The sequence below is a fragment of the Pholcus phalangioides genome, unplaced genomic scaffold, assembly GCF_987345545.1.
Source record: "Pholcus phalangioides strain wild (caught in Gottingen) unplaced genomic scaffold, Ppha-v1.0 ptg000009l_1, whole genome shotgun sequence".
In the NCBI taxonomy this organism is placed as follows: domain Eukaryota; kingdom Metazoa; phylum Arthropoda; class Arachnida; order Araneae; family Pholcidae; genus Pholcus; species Pholcus phalangioides.
This window is the reverse complement of record NW_028301602.1, coordinates 23,180,373-23,205,871: the sequence shown is the minus strand read 5'-3', so window position 1 is coordinate 23,205,871 and position 25,499 is coordinate 23,180,373. Positions and strand designations below refer to the sequence as shown.

The 25,499-nt window shown below is 35.7% G+C and overlaps 1 protein-coding gene across 1 annotated transcript in view; it reads right to left on the bottom strand.

The window, feature by feature from the left end:
* LOC149082550 (glutamate receptor ionotropic, NMDA 2B-like) overlaps positions 1-25,280 on the bottom strand; it is a 58,622-nt gene extending 33,342 nt beyond the window's left edge. Inside the window, exon 1 of the mRNA XM_089235796.1 lies at positions 24,247-25,280. Within this exon, the coding sequence (XP_089091922.1) occupies positions 24,247-24,735 (489 nt within the window). The 5' untranslated portion in view covers positions 24,736-25,280. The remainder of the gene's footprint in view (positions 1-24,246) is intronic.
* Positions 25,281-25,499: the final 219 nt, after the last annotated feature.

The window sequence follows — 25,499 nt, the reverse complement described above, 5'->3', positions numbered from 1 at the left end:
CTGCAGTAATGAACGTCTAAAGCAATGATTCCAACGTGGGCGATGGAATGTTCCGGGGGGTGGTAAAAGCTACAGGTATAACATAGGATCCTATGGATTAGATTGCGTTGGGGGCGATGGGACAAAAAAGGTTGGGAAACTATGGTCTAAAAGGATTCTTTTGCTTATATACAAAGCTGCGCGTTTGACGGTTAACAGACAAGGCTTTAAATTTTTTTTTTTAAATCTCAATTCATTTAACTGTCATCCTCATCCCCATTCTTCGTAACACCCATGTTACAAATAACATCACATGTAATGCTATATAGGCTTGACTTCCTCCTCGTCACTTTACAATGCTTCAAACCGTTTGTCTCTATCATAGATATTTTAAATACTGTATTTTTTTTTCTCAAATCATCTCAGGACTTCTGAACTACCCTGTATTTATCGCAGTACCTCTCTATATATTTTTTATCAGAATTTTTATATTCAGTATTTTATCATTTACCTTGAATATTCATATAATTATCAATCAATTCTACAAATTAACGAAAAACAAAGAGGCAAATAATTATGCTAAATGAAAATACTTATTAATACCAAAATAGTTCTAAATTAGACTGATTATTTGCATATTAAATCAGTCTCTCATAATGGATAATGAATGAGGAAAACAATACAATATTCAATGCAGTGTCGAATTGAAATTTTAAAAGTGAACGAGATGTGTTTTCTTCTATTCAAAAATATTTATTCGATATTTTGAAACTGATTTCATTAACAGGTTAATAGATTATATTTTTGTCAGGATATAGGGTAACTATAATCAAACTGACACTACTCAAAGCCGTCTAGATCGATATAATAATTGCAATGGCATTAAATTTCTGATGGGAAGAATAAAGATGGAAAGTAGGATTATTCAGGGAAAAAGTTACGAAATACACTATGAGGATGTGCATAGCAGAAACTTTGTATAAGGCCGGGATTACATTATAAAAGTTTTACAAAAGTTAACTAATAAAACTTGAAAAATGTAACTAATAAGTGTGTCGGATACATTTTAGTGAATGCAACAGATGCATTTATTGGTTGAATTTTTCAAGTTTATAAATGAACTTTTCCCAAACTTTTATAGTGTGATTCCGGCCTTTGGCCGGTATTACACTTTAGATCGGGGTTCGAGTCCCCGTGGGGGGCAGTGAAGAATTTTCTTCCTTGTAATTTTCATCTCCACAAATAACCAGTCTTTGGATGAATCTTGTATTGACAAATGGAGAGGGCGTTTCTATATGCAGTTCCTAACGCTTCAAGAACTTATTCGTTTAGTTGGAAAATGAACTTCCTCGGTGTCACTTTCTTCATTTGAGCTGTTCCGTTTTGGTATATAATTATCTTTTATGATTTCTTTTGAACATACAGCAGTGTTGTTTTATCACAAGCTTTTTCCTCAAAGAAAGCCATAAAAATCATCAGTTCCTCTCGCTCAAACTTTCCTATAGTGACGAGTTAACCGAAATTAGCGGCGAGTAAGCGCGAGGGTTCTAATAAGAACATTGTTATTTATGGAAGCCGGACGAAACCAAATAAAATGACGGCTAACCAAGGATTTACTGTATTTTACTGTAGGAATGGCTAGCAGCTGCTATTGTACCAGTTGGAACGACGTCGAATAGAAGGGAACCGAAAGGTTCATGTTTCTAATACAAATACAACGCCACAACAGGCAAATTGCCCAACGAGGTGGCTGACTTAAGAACATCATGGATCCCCGAGCCAATTTTTTTTGGAGGCCCTACCTACTACTGCTACACCACACATGCACCCCGCCCACACACACCCCTCGCGAAACCCCCAACGAATCGGTACATGCGGGAATGTGCGTGTACGTGTAGTGAAACATGACGTGAAGTTTTTTTGTTTTCTCTGTAATGCTTGTTATGTGTAGTGCTGCCATTTGCCACCAGTTTTTCTAACTATGAAGTGTTATGATTGAATGATTTATCGTTGTAGGACTGTTGCTCTCTGTGGCGAGACTTTTTAACGGGGAGATCAGCTCGCATTTGCGCCTTGAAGTTGGGAACCACAGAAAACCAACTTCAGCCGACCACCACTGTGAGGTTCGAACCCGGATCTTCGCATCGCGAGTCCGTCACTATAACCATTCGACCACCACAGCGGCCCAAAGCTCATCTCACCCAAAGCAATTTTTTCCCCCGTCTTTCTCTTACATCTTCAATATTTTGAATGATTATTTATTATTTTTTTTCTTTTCACTGGCCTCAAAACTGTTATTAACCGTTTCGACATCCCCGGAGATGTGCGGGAGTCACGATGCGCTTGCTGCATGGGATGGCGTATGCGCCAGTCTCACCACACACGTTTTATCACTTTTCGAACGTATTTGATGTTTTTTGTGATTGTATTGTAATTATTTTTCAAAAATTAATGAAAAAATAAATTTTTCACAAATGCACTCCCATCGTTAGTGTAAAATATTGTAATCCGAATCTCAGTCAGTGGTTCCCTCCATTCCTTGAATAAGCATCGTATTATCTCCGTGTGTACGGTGGGAAAATTCAAACAATCACCCGAAGATGTTAGGTAAAATAAATAGCGGTACCGACGAGATTCGAACCATGAACATTTTGGTCGCTTTCGATTCAGCGTCGTACCAACTGCGCTATATAAGAACTGCGTCCAGCCGTTCCTAATTAAATGCATCAATTCTCCGAACATCTGTTTGTCTCTAATGCGCATGCGCTCTCAGAATGGGCACATATAGTAATCGCAAGCGCTAGACGTCGGGGTTTCCTCTCGGATTATCTTCTATAAGCATCTGGGGAATGGTGGGGGGCCCCTAAGAAAGGAAAAGAAAGTGAAAACAAGTTATTTTATATATATCGCCAAGTGCGAGAGGCGATGAGTAGCCAACTGTTATAGTTTCTAATAATTTTTTGCGGCTTTAAATAATAATTGCATTTCGCCGTTAATTTCTTTTGTTTTTGTGTGTTTCTGGGTGAGATGAACGCACTTGAATTTTTTCATAATTTTCTTAGGATGACACCTTGGGGCCTTTTCCTTGTCAATTACGCGCGCTACGTTGTTTAAGTGGGCGTTACTAGTGAAATTATTTTAACGTAGAGAAACGGTTTTTTAAGTGTCACTTCAAAACAGCCGATATAGGCCGATCTGTCGTTGCTTTCTCAGTGAATGGCCATTCAACCCCATGCGACTTTTAGCTATGAGGATAAATGAAGACTAAGGTAAAAGACTTATCTTGATGACCGTAAGAGACATTTCAGCACGAGCACATTCATCAGAAACGTTACATTCGGCTGTAGAGAATGTTTTGCTCAGAATCCACAGAAATGGCGCCCGAGTGGCGCAGTGGTAATGTGCTCATCGTCCACTACGAAGGTTGCCATCAAGGTCCATGGGTTCAAATCTGGGCAAAGAAACATCAGAAACAATTTCTTTACGTGCCGAGCTTGCGTTCAACATCGATAGATAACGCCTTCATTTCCCACCCAACTCCACTGGTTGGAAAATGCCGTATGACGGTATATGACCGGAGTTGGTGTGTGATAAAGTAGAAACGGTGACATTGCATTGAACATGAAAGTAAAGATGTTTCGTCGCTAAAATTTCGTTTTCTGTCCTTCAAGTTGTGAAAATTTGTAAGTGTTGTTGTATATTTCTCCAACAGCCGTATTATTGCTATCTTTAGTCTGTGATTTTTCCGTAGAGGGGTACTTCGGAGTCATATTCTAAGAGAATGCTTCTTTCATTTCTATTGAAGTCCTTATACGATATTTCGGTGATAAGCAACAGATGGCCTTGACGTTCTTAACTAGTGTCAGATTAATTAAGGTTTTCACGTTTGTTTATCGATTACGTAGTCCGAATGTTATAATAAAAGGGTTACTTATTGATTGAATGGTAAAATCATCAATAATACGCACATCTACAACATCATTTTATTCCTCATTCTTACCAGTGTAATGAACGACCCATTATAATGGTATGTAAACGAGTCTAACTTAATCATGGTATGCATCTCACGCGTTGCGTCTACTGACCGCGCTATGGCGGGCCGGGGATTAGTATCTCTTAATCATGGTATTCTGTACTGTATATTTATTCATAAAGAGGACTCTTGCTTCAATAAATCGAAAGAATTCCGTTATATGATGTTGATAACTTATATATACTATATTTTCATCATTATTATAAACTTTTGAAGCAAACATGCTTTTTTTTCCATGAGCACTAGAAAATATTAAAAAAATATTGTTTTGAATTAAATGCAATGTATGCAAAGAAATGTTTAATAATAATTCACAAAAATCTTAAATAATCAAAAACTGTCTTCTTAATAACCTCAGATCACTAACGACTCTACGATGATTGTTCAAGAACACAAAAACAGGCATTATCAATTAAAGAGTTACGTCATGAGGAAGAACGTTCTGGGTGAACTGAATATAATCAGCACTGAATATCTGTATCTTTAAAGCCCAGACACTTTCAGACGTGCCAACACTCGTTTTCATTGCCAAATAAATTTCCACAACTTTTGTTTCTAGGATCTGTTTTAGGTGAGGATTAACATTCTACTCCGGGAAAGAAACTAGGAACTGCAAGTTCAGTACCAGGTACTTTTTTTTCGGAACGTGTGGAGACTACAGATTATTTACCCTTGAGTTCACAGATGGTGTCAGCGAAGTTCTGGATCTCAGTTAAATTTCCGCTGAATAATTGCAGTCTTTGTAAGTCTACAGTAGTCGTCTAGGGAGACTACCTAAGTGACAACTCATTCTAAAATTCAGATATGTCAACACATGAAAACTCATCCGAAATTTCTTGGACCTTAAAGATATCTAAATTCTGCATCAGTGCGTCATGTAAAGCTGAGATATCACTTTGGGTTTTGTGAGTCATTGATTTGAAGATATGAAAATTGAAGATGTGAAATACAAGACCCACAAATCCGAGGTTAGGTAGGGGCTGGGTAAAAGACTCCAAGCCTACGAAAAATTTAGAAATACTAACTATTTTCGTAAAACGAAATACGTGTTCATGCTATTTTAGTCCATTTCAGTTAATTAAAATGCTTTTTGAAGGTTAGCAACTCAAAAGGTCTACGGAAGAAATTCCTCGTCATGCTCCCCCCCCCCCAGGTCGATCCTGCGTACGCCACTGCACAGACCATGTAAAAAAATGAAATTTCCTAACTATTGAAAAGCTAGTTATTCAAGTTAACGACTTTATAACAGTTTTTGAAACTTTTTAAGAGATTAGGAATTAACTTTAAAACTAATACTAATTCAGGAATTAGTAATTGGATGATCAGAGTAAACATCCAGTACCTAAAAAAAATCAACTACTCAATATTTATGAGTTCTTTTATCGAATAAAAACACGCTTTGATATCTCCTTTTGCAGAGTCAGCATCGCTAAAATGGTCATGGGAATTTTTTTGATAGGAAAAAAAAAACCTCACAAAACACAGGTGGCGCTGACGTAGACAAGTCAAAGAAAAGACGAAAATAACGAACAGAATGCCTTCAATTCTCGTTTATTACAACAGTATGTGTTCCACACATGGGAGGAGATACGGGGGGGGGGGGGCAGCCCCCCAGAGTCAAACGTGGAGTCGACTGATCTAATGTATATATGTATAGATGAATTGACATTATCATCATCGTGCCCCCCCCCCCAGCAATAATGACCTTGCCCCCTCCCCCCCAGACTTCCAAGTCAATCTCCGCCTATGGTTCCACATGACCACTACCACCACAGGAGATATCAATTCTGCCGTTGCTGGATTTGTGACTCGCCTGCAATGTGCTATCGCCTGTGGTGGTTTGGTCATGTCGAACACATACTGCTGTAATAAACGATTTGGAGGCATTCTGTTTGTTACTTGCGTAACTTTTCTTCGCCTTGTGTAGGTCAGCGTCACCTATCGGCAGTTTTTTAAGTTCTTTTTTCCTGTCTTAAAAAAATTTCCGTGTTCTAGCAATGTAAACCTGCAAACCGTTTTTATTTCGGTTATATTTCCAATTTTTATAAATTGTTGAAGTTTCTATTGACTTTTTGTCTATACTTTAATTTTAAATTAAATTAAAAAAAATTAATTAAATAAATAGATTATATATGAGCGATGGGATTTCCACATTTTGCCAAAGATTTTCAGTTTGAACACATCGCTGGGATTAAGATGGCGTATTTTCCCGATCAATAAAACTTAGGAACATTAATCTTCTCTAAGTTTTCATTTTCAACCCTTAACCTATTTCTTTTAATTTTTATTTATTTATTTTCTTTTGAAAAGCTTTCACTGATATATATATTGCAAAAGTAGTTTATTTTTTAATTTTCGTTTATGAATAAAGTGGTCTTTATCTCAGTATAAAGCCGATATCGAAAAATATTTTTAAATCAAGTATTGGAAAAGAATGGGCTATTAAATTGAGGCGGTATTTATAGACAAGTAAATTACGAACTATTTGAACTCCGATATCGAAATTTATATTATCTGCATTTTTCAGGTGGTTATTAAGTTCAGTGGTTCTAAACCTCTATTTTAAATTAACATATTAATATGTTACATGTAAAATTAAAGAGTATCCTTGAATGCGAACTGACATTATATTTCATATTACGTTATATGTATCATAAGATTGTTACTTGAATATTTCGGTGAGATATATAGGTTCGGCGCAATAGAAATACACACTTTCAACATTTCATAGAAAAAAAAGAATATTACATACGTATGATAATTAATTATATGTGTGTGTGATTTATCTTAATACTTCTGAGAATGAATTACACATCTTATGTGATTATTTTTCTGATTTATTGCCATTAAGCTGTAGTATTTCTCCATGCGCTTTTTTTCAATATTATTCATTGCCATTTCTAATATTCTGTTTACGTTTCTGCCTTCTTTTTCATTACGTTCGATATACATATAGCGATGCGCACTCACACTGTTAGATATACGCACTGACGCTTCTGGCGCGCAACTCACTTGACAATAAATCCCCTCCGGTGATAGTGCATATATCCGGAGTTGCCCTCGGTTTGAAAGAAAGAAATGGTGCAAAATTGGCAATGCTGGTAGGCTTACAATAATTTTCAACAAAAGAAAAGAGCGTCACAACTTACTTTTCTTCATGTCTTTAACATACGGATACCTGATAACACTGTTCTACAAATAAAAATAATTTTTCTAAGGGGTAATAGTCGTGATTCTGATGTAAATGTGCCTCCTGAATTCAAATCTATACATTTTTTCTGTGCCAAGCATAATTTTCAAGTTACTTTTTTGTTCTACGCTGTGTATCTGAATGGACAAAATATGTAATAATTATTGTTCTAGGGAGTTTTAAAACTGTATAGGAACATTCAAAACAGAATAAAGTAAAAATTAATATAGGCTTATGAACTGTGTCATATATTTTATGAAAAAAAAATTGCCTACAAATGGAAAATATCAACAAATTTGTTTTCCCAAAAAATTTAAAGGGCTTACTTTTTTTCTTGTGATCACTTTGCACTCTCGAATAATGTTCCAGGAATAGGAAACAACACGTCACTGGCTATCAATTTTTGATTATGCATATTTTATTCTCCCACTTTCCATCAACGTTGAGACCAAATTTTTCTTTTGTAAAGGAGATTTTTGTGTCGCGATTGTCCCACTTACACAGGAAGCATTTTTGATATAGCTTTGTTTCATACACAATGCCATAGAAACTACTTTCAAAAACCACAGTATATTTTCCCGCTATGTTCATTGCATTTAACTAATTCGGACATATATATTTGAAAATACCGTATGACTCTTTAGTCATATTCGCATAGGCAGCTGGGACAGAAGCCAATACTTTCCCAATTATATGGAGAACTCCTTTACACTACACATATTTTAACTTTGAGGCATCTCTAAAAAAATCAACATTCCTGTGGCTCGTATTTAAATTTCATACCATTCACCATGCTGCAAACATCATTGCAGAACGTCATCATATTGCCATTTTCCGAATAAAGAATAACAATTTGTTCCCTTTAAGCCTATTTTTAGAAATTTCTGTGTGTGGGGATGCAATAACTTACATTCTTACTACCTCGAACCTAACAGTTATGCATATTTGTTTACTTACTGGAGAAGTGAACGATGTGTCTGTCAGACACTGATTTTGACAAATGCGGTATTGTTGACCTTGACATGTGACAGGCCAAGTTATATTTCATAAATTCACGAAGTAAACAAAAAATGTCAAATTGACATATTTTTCTATTTACTCATTTTTGTGTAAATTTCATGCAAAAGTGCGTAATCTTATCACACACTCGCACACATTATTGTATTTTATTTATTTCACACAATTTCAAAATGTCTGTATAATAAATAAATGAAAGCTACCTAACTAAATAAATAAATTGACCCCTATGTTGAAAACGGCAAAACTCATGGGCTTTTTTGGCTTTTTTTAGTATCTTTATATAGTTCTTTTGGCTTTTTTACTACCCACAAAAAGGTCTTTCCAACGATACCACTGTTGTCAAGATTAGCGACATACTTCGGGCACTTCCATAGACCGACCTGAGTCACGAACTAAGCCCTTCAGATATGCTTAAAAATTGAAGACCTAAAAAAACTGTGCCTGATAGAAATTTATATTTTCAGATCTGAATTTTCAAAAACCATAAACTTTTAGAAACAGGTATTTTTATTTTCATGTAAGAAAATGTTTTCTTGTAGAGCAGCGCAATCTACCTCAGCGTTGGATGGGCAGCTCGAGAGATATGAGTTTGGGAAGAACTGCCAAGTTGGCCACCAAAAAGACGGATTTGTGACTTTTTCTTATGGGTTATACGAATCAAGGATAGTATATTTGTAATCCAACTCTCTCCTTTTCCTGAGCTGGAAAATGTATTTACAGAAACTGCGGTGAGTTTAGCAAAAACGTTATTGTTTCATTTTGTTTTGCTGAGTGGCCAAGGTTTTTCACGTATAGCATCTATAATTACCTCCTTACTATAACCTATGTAAGCAATTTGATCTGCAATACCCACACACATTCTAGCGCAGAATGTTGAAAACGGTTTTTTTTTGCCTCCTTGTGTTAAAGCTATACATTTTCAGAATACTATTTTAAAACATTATCAACTTCAAAACATAGCCAAACTTGCTCTAAACGACATCTAAGGAATCGTGAATATTGTGACGATATCAATCAATATTGAATTTTAAGAAATTGATGTGAAAAATGTGATCACTGTGCGTAAACTGACTAGGTAGCGGTTAACTGCTATTGTTTGCTGAAGATGCTATGAAGGATGAACTTTTGGGGGAGATAACCGATGTGTTTTGCAATTATTCGAACCTAAATTCATAGTTTAACTTTGGACAGCAATGTAGATGGACTGAAGTCTTTTCGCAGAGATCAGATTTCAGTGACTACTTCATCTCTTACATTTCTCGCATCGGCACCACACACAAAAATTACATGCATCAAGAAGTAGATCCCTATTTTTCTGTTTTGCACTTTCTACCTCCAGCCCTGAACAAACTAAAAGAAGAATCCTGAACATGCACTTTTATCAGAAAAAATTCGCTTTTATGTTCCACTTTTTTAGAAATGCAACATAATATTTATTAGAAGCATATGTGGTTATGATAGTGGTACGAAGAGGACCTATTCTCATATTTCGGATGGACATGTTTCATTCGCCCTGAATTGACATCTTAAGCTGTGACCACAGAGGTTATATAAGTTCTGGCAACTATCGTGCATTCATATATATATGTATATTATATTACATAAACTCAGCAGTGACAGAATTTTCAAGTCCACATCAAATAGTATACATATTGTTGGAATATGAAACTTGCAGGTCAAAGATGGATGAAAAAATGCAAATCATGAAATGACGTTAGTTCTTTCTCCGATATCAAGCATTCACGTCATGGTGGTAGGGACCATCTACTTGCTATTCCATTCAATGTCCACTCGGAGAGGATATTCCAGACATTTTCCCTTTCCTTTGGCATTCGGTGCACCACCACACGTATCGAAAACACATGGAGTATGACAACGGGAGGGCTATTTTTTATTTTTCAAAAATATACATTCGCATATTTATTTATTTTCGAGAATATATCGAACATGCGTTCTAGATACCTCCAGTCTCAAAATTCTCTTCGATTTTTTCTCTTCACGTTTTATTATTTTCTGATGTAGAATGCTTAAGAAGCGAGTGGAGAATTTGAATCGGTTTGAATCTCTCATTTCATCGCGTAAGCTTTTCTTGAAGGAAAAAAATCAGATAAAAAAGCTTTGTTGTATATAAATAATATTTACTGTTGTATATATTTTGAATTCCTTTGAAGGAATAGCAAAACGTTGAAACAAACAGGTTAAGGAAGAAAATTATTGGCATCGTAACTGATCATAAATCCATTATCCAGTTTCTACTTTAAATTGTCCTTTTTGGGGGTTCTTTTCCTTTTTCAAATCTGTTCACATATTTATTTATTTTCTAGAATTACTTTCATGTAAGCCATGTTTCGTGGAGTGAATTTGCGTGTTTATTTACAGATTTGTAAATACAGTATTTCGTTCAGGGAGCTGTCGTGTTATCTATAACCATGACCATGAATCTGTTGTTACAGATCAACAGACCAATCATGTCTCTTCCATTACTGGGATCGATAAGTTATATATTATATAGTAGACAAATTAAGTGGATACGTGAGACACTATTAGATGCCGATAACATCGTGCACTGAATGGATTCACTTCGTCTAAAACACCAACGGCGCTCTTTAGTGGGACAATAAAATTATATAATTATTTCTAGAGATTTTTTTTTTCTACGCTATTTTAGCTTTGTCAGTGCATGGTGCTCAAGACGCAGATTTTCACTGCTTACCAACTGCATATAGTGAGGGTTATTTAGCTATAAGACACTTACTTTCCATGAGGTTATTTACTTTCTATTACTGTTGAAATTTATCGGAGGTTCTGAGAGGTTTGGAGAATAACGATAAATACTTGTTTCATCACTGAAGGAGTCCGTATCAATGCAAATTAATTTTGAACTGTGATTTTTTTTTTCAAATATGAGATCTAGTATGGTTTGAAAATTAGCGCAAACTCAAGGATTTTAATAAATTTTTCCAGATTTTCCAAAATACTGTATATTGAATTCATGAAGAAAACGTGTCTTCTAAAATGACAACAATTCTTAATCATTCATGGTGTCCTCATTAGTTAAAGAATAAATCAAAAATTTTCAAAAAAGTTGACTTGAAAGATTCCAGTGCGATTCGAAAATGGCATCGCAAATTACGACCAAAAATGCATGAAGTTTCTTCAACGGCTTCGATCCTGTTCTCGGTCGCATATTCACTTTTGTGATCACTTCTCTGAAGTTTCGTGGCATCCGGATAGTCATACTTAGAGTGCGGAATCAATTCTATACGTATTTTATACTCACGGCATTTGCCTCTAGTGCAGTGTTTCCCAAAGTTGGCAATATCGCTCCCTGGTGGGCGATGGAATGGTCCAAGGGGGCGATAGAACATACTTATTCAACATAGGATCCTATGGGCTTACTTAAGTTGGGGTGCGATGAGAGGAAAGAATTTCTGAAGAAGGAGGCGATGGAACAAAAAGTTTGGGAGACCATGTAGTGCATTGTACAACCATTTATAAGTTTCTGCAGGGGATACTTTTTTCAGAGACATAAAACTTGATGATTCAAAGCATGCTGATCAATCACAGTGTATTACTTCTTGTAGTTATTTCGGGGTGTTAAAACATCAGCGTGTGAAAGAGGAATCATGCGCACAGGTGGATTGCAGTTATCACCTATTTATATTCTAAGAAATGAAATACTCTCTCCAATAGTACTCTTTATACAAAGATTTGGGTATCATTATTTTTATAGGTACAATTTATTTTTGACACTATTCGTGTATTGTTTGCAAAACGAATACAACGAGCACGGAGGCCAACCTTGAGATTTGCTGTAACTCATATATATACATGGCCTTTCCTCTACAATCTCCACTTTTCCATCTACGTCACCAGGTGTCACTTTGTCGGCATCTGCCATCACTTTTTTCCTAAAAGTCTTATCCTTTTTCACTTTTCCAAACCGTTTTCTTTGTTTTATTATAATCTGTTTTTAATGATTTTTTTTTTAAATTTTGAATTCCGTTTTTCTCATTGTTTGCATTTCGTTTTCCCCGTCAAAAATATCTTTACTATATTACAGACAGAATTCAATTTTTCTCGTCGCTGTCCAGCCCGAGTGGACTGCCTGGCGACTTACAGGCTGTCCTTGCTGGCTATGAAGAGGGTTAAAGACAAGATTGTGCGTGTTTGTGTTAAATGTGAAGTGCTTGTAATCTATCCCGCATTTTTTTCTACTTTTTATCATAACCCGTGTTTTAAGCTTTCATGAAAACATCGCAAAACTTTGTTTGTAGTGTTTACATCTTATAGTCTTGATGACAGTTTACTTGAATAAATATACATATTGTTTTTAACTGTGGATGATAATTAACCTAAATAAATCAGTTTGTTAGACACTGGTTGTTTTATTAGTTAAATTTTTCAACATTTACAAGGAAATTTGAAAAAAAGTATAATAATAATTACAAGCACACACTAATATACAATTGCCACGATCACATAAGAAAATACAACGTATTCGGAAAACTGGCTGGGTAAAGAGATATTGATGTTTCGGTAAGAAAAAATTATCCATGCCCTCACGAGCACTCGGACCCTGGTCTCTCGTACGCCGGACGAGTGCTCTACCTATAAGCTATGAAAACAGATATAGTTTTCCCTCCTTGGAGAATATGTATAGGCTGAATGGCTCAGCGCGGTGAACAGCCACGGCATTCCGCTAACAGCTCATAAATGACATCAAGTCCAGTAGATGGCGACGTATATGTATAGAATTCTCTGGATTATGTATTCTCTACATATACGTCGTTATCTGGTGGCTTTGGTGTCATTTGCGATCTATTAGCGGGACATTTCTGGTTACACGCTCCACGGAGGTAGTGATCTGTCTGATTTCATAACTTAGAGGTAGAGCACTCGTCCTGCATACGAGACTGTGCTTTGGGTCCCCCCTAAGAGCAGAGATGAATTATCTTTTTTTAAACTTCAATATCTCTTCACACAGCCAGTTTTCTGAATATATTCTATTAACAAAGGAGAGGACGTCTTTCTCTACACATAAGAAAATATTAGGCTCTATGCCCTATAGATATTATACAGAAGATCAAATTAACATTTTTCTTAATTTAAGAGAATGACACATTTAAAGATTAACACTGAAACAGGCATCTTCGACTAAGCAGGTTTATATTGTGAACATAAAAGAATAATTCCCCGTATTTATACTTGTAACACAATTTACATATATTTATACTTTTCTTAATATTTTCCTAATTATTTTCCTTTTGTTGAGATGAAAATATACACTCCGAAAAGCTAAATATCGAGGCAATAGAGTAGTCACTCCTACAGGTGCGGGGTGATTCGGTTACACTACTCTATTACTCTGTACCCAAGTTACCGCGCTTGAAGTAACTTGGGTACTACTTTAATTTGATTTTTCTCCATTATATAATAGTCTACAAAACAATAATTCTTGCACTAACCAAATAACGGAAAGCTTATTTTTTCTCGTAATGCAGTTTTTGGTTAATTCATAAGGGAGATAATGCAAAAAATTGTTCGAAATCTATACCCAAGTTTCTCCACTTTACGGTTTAATCATGTGTAAACTCAATATCACGTATTTGAAAACCTGAAAGGGGTTGCCATATAGATTCAAAATTATTCGAAAGAATGATTGAATGAATTATTCAAATTATTCTCGAATTCTTTTAGAGCCACTTCGCAAAGGGATCTCCGTAGGTTAGAACTTAGGTTAGGAATATGTAATCACATCCCATAGAAGTCGCTGTAATTTTTCCTTAGTTTTCGCAGAAAGACCACGGTATAACAAGAATGAAATGGTGTTTTGGAAAATGCTAATTACAACGTATTAAAATAAAAAGTGACGATACAGAAGACTAAGACCCGGGAAACTACTTTCGTTGTTTAATGTCCGTCCGTCCATTGCAAACCGACACGCACTTGCCATTATTTCTCTTATTTGAGACTTTATTGCTTTTCCATCGTAAACATAAAACAGGGGCAATCTAGGACTAACCAGGAAATATTCCTTGTAGTCCAGGAACTCATATTTTCAGGTTGCCCCCTTTTTTTTATTTGTTCTATCTTTGCACGGAAAGGAGCGACGCGTTTATCTCTCGCGGCCAATTGAGTTTGTAGCCCTTTGAATTCCTGAGTCGAGTGTTGCTTGCAGATAATCTAATATACACACAACCCTGACCCCTTTTCACATTTGGGACTTTCCTTTGGTCATATATTTCTTGGTGTATCTGGAGCTCTCACAAATGGCTATTTCATACATATATATGTACGAACACATACATATATTTCTATTTCTATTTTTTTTTTCTCTCGCTGCCATTCGCTTTCATTACGGTCGAGAATGTTCCGGCAAAGTCTCTTATCCGATATGTCATTTTCTACTATGATATCCGTTGGGAAATTAATTTACCATGATGGAGATTCTTATAAAGTTATTTGCAGCATATGGGTTGAGATGGTTATAATGCTATTAATGTGCGTAGAGATTTTTTTGAGTCTGGAGAGGTTGGTTTCACACGCAATTAGAAGTATCGTATTTCTTGGCTTATCCGCCGTAGTGCTTAAGATTCTTAAAAACATAACTGGACGTTCGCGCCGCTCAGTTACGTGCTTCCTACTTCCATAATTTGTTTTTAAAAGCACATTACCCAAGGCAACGAAACGACAACGGAAATCATTGTATAACCTCAAATATAAATTATATTTATTTCAACTGTCCAGAATCTGTTCTGAGCATTTTCTGATGTAGAATTGTGTAAGGAATAAATACAAAAGAAACAGTAATTGCATGACAATTATGTTTACGTGGCCCTGTAAACTTGCGATGCTTGCATTATACCTTACTTTTAAAAATATTTTTGTGAGTGCGATGCTTATGTTGAATATGGCATATGTAATTTGAAATTAGTGTCAGAATACTGTCGTTTTTCTTTCGAAAATTTCAGAAATCATGATTGGCATCAGTGCAATCAGGCAACGTGATGACAAGTTCCTAAAAGCAAAAATCTGGCATGTATTAGAATCTGTTTAAATCAGTGGTAAAATGAGCGACGTGGCTTCTAGGTGTCCAAATTTTATCGAAAGCGTAGGTTGGTATGAAACACACTGCTGGTGTACCAAGCCGAAGATATTGACGTGATATAAAAACCCAGATTTGTACTATTATTTTCCCCTGGTATATAAATGCAGGGTTTTCCTGCCGTCGTGTCAAATGATGAGTACCCACTGACAAAGTTAATAGCTGAAGAATATTTTTTATTTAATTTTTTTTTAATATATGATTTGAAAAAAAGTGAAAAAGTTCCATTAAAAAACTATAAACTATAAAATTATGTGGATAAAAAAAAATAAAACTGAATAAATTAAACGATTAACGTTATTTCGGATCGATTCACTTTGAAGGAAATGGAATTCCGCTTGGACCGGGATTTATCGCCGGCAAGCTGGTTGTAAACAGCTATAAAAATTATGTAGCTATCATAAATTGGCATAAAACATGTAGAAATATGTAATTTGCGATGATTCACATGCTGCGCGTTTGAAATTTTTGCTTTTGGAAGAGATTGTTCATAGTTATGAATTGTATGTTTATTTAAATTCATTTATTATTTATTTTTATTTGAAAATCATTGACTATTAGTTTTATAAAACATCCAGTGTAACATTTACATTTTTTACATTAAAATTAACAATTAACCATAATCAGCGTCATCTAGTATAGAAGCACTACAATTTACGTGCGACATGACATGAATTGTTTTTTCAACATTTAAATGGTCATTATAGGGGCTTATTATGATTATTTTAAATGGATTTTTTTTTTCAAATTTGAATAAATAAATAAATAGGATATTGAAATTCATAATGATATACAGCACAAACATAAGAATGAAATGGATTTCCTCGGAACATTCACAACTATTAACATCAATTACAAAAATTCCTCAGATATTTTGGAAGTGAACTGGAATTAAATTTCACTTGGGGAAAGTGAATTATTTATGTTGAGGGCGAGGGGAAAAAACTGTTAAAAAGCAGAATAAATCTTTTATACTATTATAACAACTCGAGGAGAATTTATTACCGCAGGGGGAGAAAACGCAATGAAAATATCATACTTCGATCCGGGTCAGAGAGCAAAAAGCAAATACTACGAAAGGGCACCAAATTTCATCTTCCACGTTTTGTACAGGGCTCTGCTATCAATTGACTCAATTCCCACGCGAGTAATCACGATCTTACGAGATATGAAATGAAAAATTGTCGGACCCATGGTCCCGTGTACTCATTTTCTTTTTTTTTCCTTTTGCACGACTCCCCGATGTAATAGAGATTCCTCGTAGCCCTTCGATCTATTATGTCGAGAATCAAATAAAATAACAAAGTCTTTCCCAACGAATGAGCTCCGATAAAGGGATATTCTTCCAAGCTCAACCTTTTACTAATAATTTCTGTCATTTCGTTTCTGTAGATATGCCATTTGTACCTCATTTTTTATAGCTACCAGCTTCTGGTGATAAGAACATATAATTTTGTGGTATGAGCCATTCAGGAATGAATATTAACCTACATTAGTGACAGCCTAATGCAGATCGAATTGATCGTGCAAAAAATCTTGTAGTTTTTGTCATCGCATGGGTCGTAATGATGCGTCATAGAAGCGTTCGCTTTTCGCAGGGAGAGTTGAACCATTTTTTTTTAAATTTCAGAATCGTATTCAAGCTCAATTTTGTGACTTTCCATTCTTTAGTTCTGAATGAATATGGTAATCAGATTTTTGAAGTACGCATTATAAAAACCGAACATTTCGGCTCTTTTAGGTTGAACCTAAAATAAAAATACGCTCAGCATGCCATCTCTGATTTAGAATCCAGAATAATATAATAAAAATCCTACATAATATTAAATATGTCTATAAATTACTTTTACGCGAGAATCTGGAATTTCTAGTTTCGATATTAATGCAAGTGGTATCTAGTGTCAACGATTGTTGATTTTATTCAAACTGGTCTAATTAAGGGTTTGTACACAATCGTGATTTTAATTTTTATTAAACTTTAAATTTTTCTTATCTTTTTTCAATTATTAATTATTAGTTTTATGCAACATTTCTGCTTTTCTTATGAAATTAAATACACATAACCACAATAAGCGGCATCTAGTATCAAATATTTCTTGAAAATGTGTTTTTCCGTAAGCTAACTTTTCACACACAATGTGCTTAGTAATTTGAATTTATTTTCAACTATACTTTTTTTATAAAAATAATTATTATTGTTTTCAAACCATTTATTTTAACATCTACTTTTTATTGAAGTTATAAATAATTATCAATTGAGAACAATCATTATTGTAAATGTTGTACAAACTTGTTAGTTCATATTTGTCGCTACCGGTCTTCGAAGTCAAGATAAACGGCTCAGAAAAAAAACGAATAACCGGAGGTATAACCAAGGCTCCTGCTTGGGCCCGGCGATACGCAATATTTTCATGGATGATTATCCTATGGTACCAAAGGACATCCTGGGTTTGTGTTTGTACGCTGGCGATGTTATATTAATTTCAACCGCCAGGAAGCCTTTGAAAGCGCTAACTAACCTCCTAGAGCTGATCACAAATGTCGAAATGGAATGCACTCAGCAATGTCAAGTTGAATGTGAACAAAGGTGCAATGTTGTGGCTCCCCAGGGCCGTAATTTAAACTTTTTCCCGGGGGGGGGGGGGCAAAGTACATGTACTCAATGTATTTATATATATATATATATACCGTTTTTAGTGTATTTTCAAAAGCCGGGGGGGGGGTAACGGATTCCCCCCCCCCCCCCCAAATGATGGCCTGTGGCTCACAAACCGAGATGCTCTATTGAATACGAGGATCATCATAGAGCGACAAGATATCTTGTCATCGACTCAAACTAAGTACCTGGGCGTCACCCTGGATGAAAGATGCAACTTCAGGAGCCATAGCAAGAACAAAATCGAAAAGGCTCAGATCGTCTTATAGAATCTATTGAGATTCTGCTATCCGAAGCAAACTTAGATTGAAGAACAAAATGTACGAACAAATCGTTCACCCAGTGTTGGCACATGGTGCCCCAGCTTGGGGGTTTTCGGACCAACGATTCCGGAATCGCGTCCTCAGGTGCTTCACTGCATCACTTAAAATTTTCCGCCTCACCGATCTGCACAAAAATTCGGAGGTGTCGTCTATGTATTCCCACATCAAGGAACTATCTCGAAACTACTTCGAAAAACAAGAATTGTCATGTCACCAACATATGTTCGAGATCTCCAATCATGATGCTCGCAAGTTCCTGAAACATCTAAAGGCCTAAAAACATACTCCACACAAAATATGTGTCCGAATTTTGAAAAATGTGTGTGCGCTTGTATATATATGTATATACCATTATTTATATTTATCATATATATATGTATATATTATTATTTTTTTTGTAAATATTCAAACATTCGATAGTTCTCTCAAGTCAATGTTTAACCCTCCGAGGATCACAGAAGTTTCACAAAATGGTTTGAAAAAAAACACTTCACCTTCAACAAAATGTTTTCAAAAGTGGCCAGCTAGAAAATGCTTTCCCCCCTTTCGCTCCGCAGGACATCGAGCAAGGGGTGCTAGGGATTTGACTGAAGTGGCATTTGTGTAACGCCCACTTAATGCCTCTATTCTTTACGCTGAACAATAGTGCACCTCTGGATTTTTGTCGAACCTGCTCAATCGTTCTGACAGAGTAGAGAGTTACTTACTCGTTCCGGTTTAATTATTCAGAAATATAGATGAGGGAAATATGCTGAAAAATTTGTATTTTAGGTGTTCTGCATATGAGATAATTTATAATTTAGGTGTTAAAAAAATAAAGGAGGAAAAGTGTGTATAGATCTTGAACGTATAATTTATGTTTGATTTTTTTTTTAGATCATCAATCTATTTTAGGGCTTCTTATCGCATCGGCTTCAGAAATGGGTCGTACAAATTCATCTGAATTATAAATATACCTTATATTTGCTGTTCCACTAATTTCACAAATAATGAAAATCGAACATTTTGTTTGTATAGGTGTGTACAAACTTTTTTATAGGCGTTTGTATTGTTATTTAATATAGGCACTTTCAGATTCAAAATATAACTCTTCTAAAGTTGATCATTCTGTTGGATTTGTGTTACGGCTAAAAAAAGTAAAAAAAAATTTTTAGTTCGGCGTTTCTCAACCTTTCTGAACCCAAGGACCACTAAAATGTCTCATACAATTTTTCGGACCACATGTGTCCCCTATTACGGGACATCCTGTAATCTTTGTTCCGATTATTTTTTTTATACAATTTGTTCCGTTTTTTTCAACGAGGCTTTATTTAAATTTGTAAATTTACTGAAGTCGTGAATGCGCAAACACGCATTCATGTTGCAAGGGGTACTATAGTTATTAAAATATAAAATTTAACTTTCTATACGGACATACTATGCCCAAAAATCCAACTAGAAAGTTGTTGCCCTGACTCTTCTTATGATGTCAAAAAATTCCCCGTTTCTAAGTGGAATATTCACTGAGATATTCGAATTAGAAAAATTAGGGAAAAATAGCACTGGAATGTGGGTAAACTGTTTTACCACGTGGAAACGTGGAATTGGTTTTTGTTGGCTGCAGTAGAGAGACAGACAGGGTACAACTTTTTAATTTGATTTTCGGGCACAGGGTGTCCGTATAAAAATTAATGTGTTTTATTTTAGTAACTAACAACCCTTTGAAACATGAATGACGTATCTGAGTAATGCTCGCTGATTGGATACTTTTTCTAATTGGGAATTATGCCTCTAGTGACAACGTTCACCAGTAAAATGCCGTGTATACCGCTATCTGTGCCCCCCCCCCCCCGTATACATTTTATGGTAAATGCGAAAAATTCGGTTATTATGCATAATTCCAGTCCATTTTGACAAATTCGTTAAATTTTCCGAATTTATCACATTTACCTGTGATAAATAGACAAATACCGATGTTCAAGACAAAGAGTCAAACAGTCCGACTCTTTGTCTTGAACAGCGAGTAACTCCAGCTATAAAGATTATTTTGACTTTCCACTATTTGTCTCTGCTACTGAAGAAGGAACTTCATACAGTTCCGAAACGAATCTAGCTGTTGTTCTATTTTAATTTTTGGTATGCTCACGTTGTTATCCCTAGTATATTGTCTCACCCAAAAGGTAATTCCAACATTCTAAAGGTAACGATAGCTAACATTACAAGATTGGTAATAATTTATATGTTTTTATCATTATAACATTATTTTCGTTTAATTCAATTCCTCCCATCAAGTACGGAAAAAAACTGATAAGTGGTTGAATTTGGGGATATTTCTGCATGATTTGTTCCATATTTATGTTATCAACAACATTCGGGAATTATGCGTAATCACTGATAAAAGTGATAAATGTAGGAAAATTAATTTACTTTATACCGACGCGATTGTTGATTACGCATAATAACTGGCGATTATGGGTAATCACTGATTTTTCATATTTACTGCAACATATACACATGAGTTCATACCATTCTCACAAAATGAATTTTGATAGCTTTTCAATGAAGTATTTTCTGTAACATACAGATGTGGGGTAAACGAAGTCTTGAAAATTATAATGAATATAAGAAAGACACCTGAAGTATCAATTATTAAATTTGTGAATTGAACCGATAGTAGAAAAATAAAAAAAATTAGAAAAAGTCCCCTTAAAAATACAGTAGGCTACAAAAATACAGTAAAATGTTCCGCATTGCAAGGCATTGAGAACTAGCGGCACATTTGCAATATTAATAATATTCTCGCATATTTCTCGAGGATTTCTTGCATTAAGTTTGCACCAGTCCATATTACATCATTTATGTCTTCCTCTTACGACTCGGAAACGGATGATTTAGAAGATTCATTTTCTGAGCTTGATAAAAGCTCTTCTCTGTCGCTCAATTTTTTTTACTTTGTTTCAATATTGTCGCAAATGAAAATGAAGGTGATGAAGCAGTCAATTGGTAATCGGCAACTGAATAACCGTTTTTGAGATGGTTTCTTATCAGGAAAGAAACAATTTTAGCTAACAATAAAAGGAGTTGAAAAAAAAAAGAATTCCAACTCTCTCACTGTGGAAGAGGATTTAGAGGGGGAAGGAAAATCTTTATTTCTTTCACTTGCTGGTACTGACGTTAAGTGTCTTTCAAACTTGCTAGTACAATGAATTGGAATGTATTTTGTACAGATAATACGGAGTATTTATCTGTATTTTAAGAATGGTCTACTTATCCCGTATCTCTGCTCATGACTATGTGCAAGATTACAAGAAAAATAAATCTGAGATCAAAGGATCCACATATTGACCCTTTGTCACCGATGTTCAAATGATGAGAGAGAGAATTTTTTTTCAAAAGGAATTTCTCTATCACGAACGAAAAACTCCTTCTTTACGGTCACTCTCTTTTACGGTTGCTGTTTTGTTCCGCAGGGTGTCCGCAAGAGAGGGGATTCACACTGTATTTCATTCATAAGAGGATGCAGGCGCTTCGAACGAGGGGGGGGGGGGATTTTCCTCCTCCACTCCCGCCTATGATAATAGATTTATTTTTGGGGAAACGGAGGGCGGTAGGGGCAAAGGGGCAGGGAGGCTGGGCCCGTGCACCGACCCCCCCCCCCCCAAGCCCATTAAAAATTAGGAAAATTATACAGTGAAACTCCTCTAAGACAACAGGTTGGCCGCTGATCGCATACAGAGGTGGCCGCGAAATAGGGGTTATTTTTGTATTATGTCTATGGAGCCTATTTTCTGTTAAGAGAAAAACTTGCCGCAAAGGTAAGTTGGCCAGAGAATAGGGTTGGCCGCCTATGAAAGTTTCACTAGATTTATGTAAAAAAAATTGAAATATCAAAAGAAAATATTCTTTATATATTTACCAATTTCTGTTAATATAAATGCTTTTCGAAGGGTAGTAACTCAGAATTTCTCAGGAAGAAAATTTTTGTGCCCCCCCCCCCCGAAGTCTTTTATGCCTCTCCCAAAAGTTGTTCCTGCGTACGCCACTCGGTAGAGGCGACCAGTCCCCCGTTTCCGCTCATGATTTTATTGCTCTGCTATAGGTATTTAATTTTCAATTGCAACACACAATTATTGAAAGGTTGCATAAAATTTCTATGATAAACACAACGTTTAATAAAAATTGGCGACATTGATAAATTGACAGAATGAAATATGCTACAGTCTATCAAGGCCTTTTAGAAGGAAATCTGTTTCCCTTTGTTGACGGGAATTATCTGATATCCAAGAATGCTTCTATTCCACTGCTGAGTTCCTAATACCTCCCCAACCCAAAGTAGTCTTCGTGATAATCCTCGAAGAAAACCGATGTCAAACAACACTCAATTGTTCATTTGTGTTCGTCTACGTATGAGTATTTGTGTTATCAATGTGTAGGAAGGTACATGCGCCGCGCAACTCTTCTTTTCCCGTGTCCTTTTAGTTTAGAGATCTTCGAGTGAGGGGCAGTCTGAAAGATTAAAAATGGAGAAAGGAAAGGGGCGTATGACATGGCAGTATTAGTGTCCGGTGCAATACAAAAGATATGGGGGAAGGAACTGGTTTTCTCCGACGCAGATGTGCGTTCCTGGCACTTTCGAAACCATTTTTGGTGAACGCATATGTGAGTTGCTGCCCCTTTTGGTACACTAGAGTTTTGACTCACATATGCGTCGCGGCCCCTCAGCTGGTTAAGACAGTTTCACGAACGAAGACATCAAATGTTTGACAAACATTGGATGAGACAATATTCCGCAACAAATGTTATTTTCTTTTCTCTTTAATATATAATAATTTTATAATTATTATCATTTTATTCCAATATGCCATTGTAATTCTCTGAGATGAAGGAGAATAGAGCTGTTTTGAGCTCGTTGCTCTGCATAACGTTCAACAGTCACGGGCAAAAAAAAAATCTCATACATGTATTCACATATCATGTCTATTATTAGCTGGGTACGGTAAAGGATATATGCTCACAAAATTGTCGTCTTTCCTATAATTTTTGCAGTAGTAGTTCCCTTACTGAACTTAATTCTTTACAACGTCACGCGAGTTCATAATTATGTTTCAAACGTCGTAAGTGACGTCTGCACTCTTTAGTTTAGGGGGGAGGGGGGGAAGAAGAGAATATCGTTATATATACACATATACGGCTATACATACTAAATAAATTTAGAATTGAAAGAAAAAGGTTGGTTGGAAGATATAGCAAACTTCAGGCTTTATATTACCGCATTAACGTCAATCTTTTCATCAGGCTATGTACACGTTTCGTATCTAATATTCCAAGTAGAGGTTTTACATGAAATCTCTGATTTTCAATGCACTTTCAGTCTCTCACTTTATTAGTTATTTAGTAACTAGATGCTATTATTGTATCACGGTTTAAAATCTTTGTAGCTTCCAAATTCATGATATGTTGTATCGATGGGTTTGCAGGTACAGTCGGCTCCGCTGTATCGGGTAACGCATCAACGGATACCCCGCTTATATGGATATAATCCTATGGAACTTAACTTTTTAAAGCACCAACTTTCGCAATGAAAAATAAAATCTTAGAAATTGCGATAGTTTTAATTTTTATTCCGTTTTATTGTCTGATTAATTTCAGAAACTTTATTGATATTGATCCTTCATCAGTTTTTAATATGCAAATCATACTAACGATGTTAAAGAGCAATTAAATTGTTCCCCGTGTAATCTAACTCCTCACTTGATGGGATATTGTGTGCTGGAACAGTTGATATCCGTTTAAGCGGAGCCGACCGTACTAACTTTTATGAATGGACGTGTATACAGACAAAATTGACGTACAGTGATAAATTTTACAGCTAATCTATCGATTTCTATCACCATGCGCGAATGGCATTTCCGCACTAACTATGCAGCTAATGATGAGAAGAATGTAATTGTCACTTACCTGTTCCAGCCCGACATTATCCGCGTTCCAAGCAATGACAGGGATCCCAAGATAAGCCGTCAGCTGAAGGAAATATTGCGCAGAAGCCGCGTTCACACCGTACGTGACGGCGTTGGTGAAGTAAAAGATGACGACGACGTTATACCTCGTATTCAGCAATTCATTGCACAACGTGTCGAGTATCTTTAACGGATTCGCCTCAAGCTTCATCATAGTCCAAGCTTCTTGGCTCTGTATATAGTAATGGCTTCGGAAGTTGAATTTCGTGTTTTCGTACAGATAGGATATCGTCTCCACCAGCAAATTTTTGTAGTGCCTCTGCTGTGTTATACGAGCCGTATGAGGGTAAACAACGCCTATGTGAATTTTCGGCTTGTTTCTGAATTGCTTACCGTAAGAGGGTATACCGCGGTTCTTTCCACCACCTATTTCGATGGCCGACAACCGCTGGAACAGCGCGACCACCGAAATGAACACCAACCATTTCATGCCGTCACACTTACTGGTATTATTCGTCTAATTTCTTCCATGCATCTGCGATTGACTGGGAAAATCGATTGACATCCTATCCTCTCGGATCGCTGTGTCATACGGTTCTTATTAATCTTCCCGGTTGTTTCGTAATACGTGAATCTATCACGAATCACGTATCCGGTCATAAAACGAGACGAATATGAGCTACTTCATTTGAATCCCGATTTATGGCCATGTATTATTAATTTTTGACTTCAAATATCTTGTAATTGAGCATAACTCCATCTCGTACTCAAACATGAATAACCCATATACATCCTGAACACCTTGAGTCTCTCATTCGAAGTATTTCTAATAATTATGTTGTTTTTTGGTACACGTAAAGGTGGAATGTGCATTTGATTTGGTTTTCTAGTATTTATAGAGAACGCTTTTCGATTTTGTTGGCCAAATCAAAGATTTACTAAAGTACCGAATTTTAGGAAAGCATAGCTAAGATGTGGCAAGTATTTTAATTCTATTTATCGATCTCAGTTTTCATATAGATAGAATTCTATAGCAATTATCCAATTCCAACTCAAAAACAGCTGTAGAAATCTTCGATTCTATCAAAAGATGCATCCAAATTTTGAACCTGTAAATGCAAGAGAAATATGAGTCTAAATAGGCCTATATACATAAATGATTTTTGTTAAATAAATAAAATATATCGTATAAATTGTATTGTATAAATTAATTAAATAAATAAATTGTATTATATATGCATAAGAAAAAGATAT